The 6,577-nt window shown below is 36.9% G+C and overlaps 1 protein-coding gene across 1 annotated transcript in view; it reads right to left on the bottom strand.

The window, feature by feature from the left end:
* Positions 1-5,424: 5,424 nt before the first annotated feature.
* The window catches only part of ACADM (acyl-CoA dehydrogenase, C-4 to C-12 straight chain), a 43,422-nt gene continuing 42,269 nt past the window's right edge, over positions 5,425-6,577 (bottom strand). Inside the window, exon 12 of the mRNA XM_006888601.1 lies at positions 5,425-5,496. Within this exon, the coding sequence (XP_006888663.1) occupies positions 5,425-5,496 (72 nt within the window). The remainder of the gene's footprint in view (positions 5,497-6,577) is intronic.

A 6,577-nucleotide genomic window follows, 5' to 3' on the forward strand; every position in this document is an offset into this window, starting at 1 on the left:
GCGGTTGGCGCAGGATAGAGCAGGGTTTAGGGCTGTTGTGCATAGGGTCACTATGAGTCAGAAATGACTCGACGGCACATAACAACAACAACAACTTAGGGCAGGAGGAAGGGTAAAGACATTAATTCCTCTTGTAGTTAGTTGTTGGTCATGACAGGTGCGTGAGTCTTCATTCTTGCGGACATGCTGCAATTCTCAGTTTTTTATGCCGATGGACATTCTTTAGTTGACCATTTGTAGGACTGAAGAATGCAACATGTCATCAAAGGTAAGACAAATTCATCATCTCCCCCACCCCCAGCCTCAGTTTTGGTCTGACACAAGACCTGCACCTCACACCATACACAAAAACCAACCCAAAGTGGATCAAGGATCTAGGACTAAAACCAAGGACAATAAACTTCATCAGAGAAAAGCTTGGAAGAACTCTAGAAGCCCTACTCTACAACCTGAACAGTCTTCCATGCATCTTGAAACACCTACAACAAGGAGAGAATAAAGTAGATGAATGGGAGTTTCTAAGAATCAAATCCCTATGCACATCAAAAAACTTCACCAGCCGGGTAAAATGGAAAGCCACAGGTAATGACATATTTGATAAGGGACTCATATCTAAGATTTATAGAATTCTTCAAAGAGAAAAAGGTAAGCAATGGAATCACAAAGTGGGCAACAGCAAAGTTCAAGAGAGCAATAAACAACAAATGCTGGTGAGATTTTGGAGAGACTGGAATCCTTATTTGTTGCTGGTAGGAGTGTAAAACGGTGCAATTACCATGGGAGGTAGTATGACACTTTCTTAAAAAGTTGTAAAATACTGCTTGACCCAGCAATTCCACTCGTGGGAATGTACCCTAAAGAAACCAGACCTGCCACCCAAACATGCCCACCTATGTTTATTGTTGTGTTGTTCACAATAGCAAATAGTTGGAAACAACCCAAGTGCTCATCAACAAATGAATGAATAGAAACAAGGGTATTTTCACACAATGGAATACTAGACAGCACTGAAAAAGGAACGCATAAAATATTACACAACATGGGTGACCCTGGAGGACATTAAGCTGAGTGAAATACCTCAGTCACAAAAGGACAAATATTGCATAATGCAGCTGTGGGCTTGGGGATAGTAACTACAAAAAGGGATAAATAATGAACATTGCATTGGAACAGATGAAGGAAAAAACTGTTTAAAAGGAATTTATGTTTAGTAATTTAGTAATTTATTATTTGTAATTTAGTAATTTATTTAGTAATTATTTGTATGACAACAGTCCAGAATAAGAAGTGTAGCAAAGTGTACTGGGGGAGGGGGAGAGAGGGGTAGAGTGGGAAAATTATGCAACATTGAGCATTTTTTTTAAAGTGAACTGAGTAGGGAGGAAAATGTTCAACAATTAAAGAATGAAAATTCAACTTTTCTATGAACTTTTGTTAACATCACAAAAAAATACCCCAAAACCCAAAAAAACAAAGTCCCACACTAGTCTTCCTTAACTCATACACTTCTTGATGTGGCAAGGAATCCTTAATACCAAATTAACATGCCTATTTGAAATCTGCTCCCTCAGCGGCAAAGTATGTTTCTCATCTTCCTAAATGACTCCATAAACCAATTTTAAATTCTACATGGGTCTCTCTCTTCAGTCTGTTCTCTGTAGACAAACTAAATGGTAGTGTATACACTACCAGTTTCAACAGGTAGTCAAAACACTTCTGGAAAGGAGTGGGAAGGAATGGAGGAAGCTTGGAAGGGTGGGCTGGAATGTCCACTAGCATGTGTACAAAGCCATTCAGGATCCAAGAGTGTGACAGATCAAAAACAGCTCTCTCCGCTTAATTATATTTGGAAACTGGTTTTCTGGCTTGTCATGGAAGTATAGTTGTCAAAATAGAGCAGATATATTTAAGTTTAATGGCTTGTATTTTACTACTTAATTTTGAAATATTAAGATCTATGATGCATAGGCCTCCATTTGTGCTCTTTGAGAAAGAAAGACAGCCTCCTTATGTTTCAATTTAGAATCTTGGAAACTCAATAGAGGATCACTATGAGTTGGAACCATTTTGACAGCCTTGAGTGTAGGTTTGCTTTTTTCATTTGTCTTTCTTCTGAGGCTTGCTAAGACTGTCTTATTCCATCATTCTCATCTTTTAGCTTGTCCTATTAGTGTTATCCAAAGACACAAAGTCAATAGGTTATATATACACATCCACACTCAAAGAGAAAAAGGGATTTTAAGGAATTAGTGCAAGTAATGGCAGATGAAAGCTGTCAAGCCTGAAATTTACAGAGTAGTGTAGGATGGAATCTTTGGCACAATTTCCTTTCCTGAAAAATCTGATTTTGCTCTAAAACCTTCAAATTTTGGATGAAAACCACCCAGATGATGGATGGTAATTTCCTTAAAGCCAACTCAATGTACAAACCCCTTCCCTCTAGACTAATGTTTGGGCAACCAACTGGCACCACAGCCTTAGTCAGGGTGGCACATAACATGAATATGCTTCCTCTGTTCAATGTTTTCACTTTGGTGTTTCTGGGGTAGATCCCAAGTAATTTCTTCATAGCTATTAGAAATGTTCTTTTGTCACTTTAAATGTTTAGACAAGCCACACTAAAGTTATTAAACCTGAAGAATTCAGTTTCTATCCTTCAACTATCGAATCACATTTTGCATTTTAAAGAGCTTCTGTGATTTACATATACTTTAAAACTTGAGAAGCACTGCTTTTTAGTTCTTTAATATTCTCTTCAGCTTTGCCTAATCTTTTGTACAACCAAGCAATTCCTTTATTTCAACAATTGTATTTTCCTCTCCAAACTCTGTTGTTTTTTTTAAAGCATCTTATGATGTGTCTAATTTCTCCATCCATTGTCCAGAACCAGAGGCTGGCAAACTCCCTGATACCACAGTACCAAGACCCCATGTTGATCCACGGCCTTTCCCGGCTCAGACCAGCCAGAAAGGGCATGCGCTGGACAAAGCATACAGAGGTGACCATCAGTAGGTGTATTAGGGAGAGGAGAGGTGGTGCAGCAGCCTTTGCAGACTGTTAAGGGATGAGAAGAACTTGGAATTCAGGTGGCTCCCCCAGCAAAGATGAGCTCCAGGGCTGCCTGGATGTCCCCTCTAGTGGCCTGGAGGGACCACAGGCTCAGCGCATCATCATGGATGCCTGTAGCACGTAGCTGCTGCAGCTGGGGCTGCCACTGGCTCTGGAGGTTAGGCTGTTCAGAGGCCTGCAGAGCATGCTGCAGGGTTTGGCTGAAGAGATCGTTGGTGATGGGTGTTCCTGACTGGATGCTGGAGGACATCGGCAAAGTTTGGGTGCGAGAATCGCTCTCTGGAGTGCTAGCCAGAACCAGGGCGGGGGCCAGCTCACTCTGGGTGATGGGTCGGGGGCCAGCAGCTCCACTGTACCCCAAGGAGGCGGGGCGGGAGCTGGGTGTGCTGCTGGACAGTGTAGACCTAGTGCGCATCTGGTGGATTAGAACCGTGAGCTTCTGGGATTGTAGTTGCAGCTCCTTGCCACTAGGCCACCAGAGCTCCCCTAAAAGTGGTTCTTTTTTATTGTTGTTGTTTACCATAGAGTTAGAATCGAGCCATAGCTGACCCTCCCGCGGGTTTTCAGAGGTAGTTAATGCATGGGAGGAGGTTGCCTATCCTTCTCCTGCTGTGGTGCTAGTGGCCTCAAATCCCGTGCCTTTGGGACTGACTGCAGCACAGTTTGACTTTTATTCATAAGCTCCGATTTGGGCCTAAATAACACTTCTGGAGAGAATTTGCATTGCTTCTGATATGGGTTAGAGAGTGTCAATGAGTTGAATTATATAAATGTGTTAACATAGCTGGTACTTGTCATTTAGAAAATAATGCAAATAATAAATGCTTCTTATTATATGGTATAACAATATATCGAAAGGATTTATTAACATTTTATCTTAGAGTCAATAAGTTGATTTTTTTGGTCATGCATATTCCAAATTCAAATTTGCACTTGAATTGTATATGTATTTTATGTAATGTGTGATTTCTATGTTTGTAAGTTTAAAGAGGAAATGTAATGTGTCATTTCTATGTATGTATGTTTAAAGAGGAAATCTCAAGTTGTTTGCCAGCCGCTAAGTGTGTCATTAAAATTTTATTACTGAGAGTGAGATGAGGATGGGCAGGGATGAAATCCCAGGCTTGCATAATTTGGTGGGTGGAGAGAAGAGGGTAAAGGAAATGAGAAAGATCTGTTGGGGATCTGAAAAGACAGGGTAATGAATGATGGGCATAGTCCAATGATGATTAACTTTATAAAACATAATGCATGGGAATGATTGTATGAATGATCATGTGAATTAAGAATAGTGTGAAACACAATGTATATGAACTTTGTAAGCAAACCAATATAAAGCAAAATTTAAAAGAAAAATATTTTTATTACTGAGCATGAAAACAAAAAATCATATTTTTGTAAAAGATTAGATTATTTTAGTAATTTATTAAAACAAGGTTTAGTACGATTTGATGTCTAGAGTTAAAAGGAAATACGAAATTTAATTTTTTTATTCTTATTTTATATTTACATTTTCTGAAGTAACACTCTTTAGTAATATAATTTAGTGAAAAATAAGTAGTAATGTACACAGTTAAAATTAAAACATGACTTCCCTCACCCAACCATGACAGGATCAACAATTAACATGAAGTAATAAAAACTCCTAGAAATAATATAACAAATATTCTAATAAGTACTCGACAATTTGTTTTCATAATACATGCACATGTAATGCAATTGTATATAATGGATCAAAGGCTTCTTAGAGATTGCTGATAGTATACAGAAAATTAAGGCAAAGTTTATGAATTTATTTGGTAGGTAACATGTAAGCTCACAATTAAATGAGATTTTTAGGTAATCCTGGTAGTTGCAAAGTGGGAACCGTGAAATATAACATATTTGATTGTAATTGTAAACAACTGCAAAATAAACGCTTTTTAAGCTGTAGTTTAAAAAGCCATCTCCTCCAATATAATTACAAATTTGCAAAGTCACTGGCATGTTACTAGGTTGCAGCAAAATCCTACAGTATTTCATGAATGCAAATTTTTTTAAACATTCTGATTACTTCTATGAGCCTAATTTTCTGTCACTGGAAAAGTATTGAAAGTCAAAAATTTTGAGTTTCAACTTTAAGAAGTTAAAATGTACTTTTGTAGGTTAAAGTAATTCAAGATTATTGAAGTGTGGTACTGAAGAGAAAGGATCATTTTAATAAAAACAAATCAATCTGATAAAGTATAAAATCAATATTACAATAAGTTGCATAAGTTTGTCATAAGAATACTTCTATTAGCTTAACAGCCTTTCTTTTCTGGAGCTTAAGTAGTCAATGTTCAACAATATATAGATTTTTCTATAGATACTTCCTTATTTGCTGTATTTGCCAATGTGTTCACGGGCTATAATAAGCCTTTGAATTTGTGCAGTACCTTCATAAATCTGTAAGAGGGAAAAAAGTAAATTAAATATCTTTAGTACATTGAATAACTTTCTATTTCTATGTAGAAAAAAAAATTTTTATTTACGCAGTATTTGGATATTCTATAAGCCTACAGCTGGAAGCAGGTGTGGCATCCACTTCCTAAACAGCATGTCTCTGGAAACTCTATGAACTTTGATAAATGTCGACAGAGAAAGGGTTCAGGTATTTTGTTCATAAGGGTCGCTGTAAGTCATGCTAAAATTGACAGCAATCAATAACAATAACCACAACAACAACAACAGTAGTCTACTGTAATACCAAACAATCATAAACAAATCACGTATGGGGTACATAGTTATTTAATGATTGTATATGGAACTGTGAAAAGATACAATTCCTTAAAGATTAATTTAGACACTAAAAAGTAATTTGTTAAAATTCTAGAAAAGCACCTTAAAAACCTAAAAGGATATTAACAGAAAGTTTGGAAAAACTAAATTTAATGCTATCATATTCAATTTTTCTGTACTTAGCTAGTTACCACCTCTAGTCATTCTCTAAACTTACGCTTGGAAGTGATTTTTTTATTCTTGTAATCGAGCTAAAAGTCCCTTAGATATTTCTAGAAGGCAGTCCTCAATCTTAGACCTTTGCTAGTTCATCTTTTCTAATGACAGAAAAAAGTTAGTTTATTGTTCAATCAATTCGAGAGTTTTTCTGATCTTAAATCTCAAAATGTAACTTAAAAAGACAGTAGAGCAAAGTGCGTATTCTAATAAACGAAATAACTAATAAACTAATAAACATTAAAACTAAAAGAAGAAAAGGCTCATTCTGCTACACAGGCCCATTTTCCTTAAAGGAATATAGTTAAAAGGAATATTCTTCTTTGTGCATATTAGTTTCGAAAACTTTGGCTCTGAGCCATCGATAATAACATTAATTTAATGGTACTACTAGAATAATTTCATTGACCAACGCGTTAATGGTTGGTCACCCAATGTGGACAGAGAGAGGGGTGGAGCTCCCCGATTAAAACAAGCTTGGAAGGAGGAGTGGCATCCACTTCCATAATAGCTTGCCTCCGGAAACCCTATG

Source organism: Elephantulus edwardii, unplaced genomic scaffold, assembly GCF_000299155.1.
Source record: "Elephantulus edwardii isolate Elephantulus edwardi_28Jun2011 unplaced genomic scaffold, EleEdw1.0 scaffold00069, whole genome shotgun sequence".
Classification (NCBI taxonomy): Eukaryota; Metazoa; Chordata; class Mammalia; order Macroscelidea; family Macroscelididae; genus Elephantulus; species Elephantulus edwardii.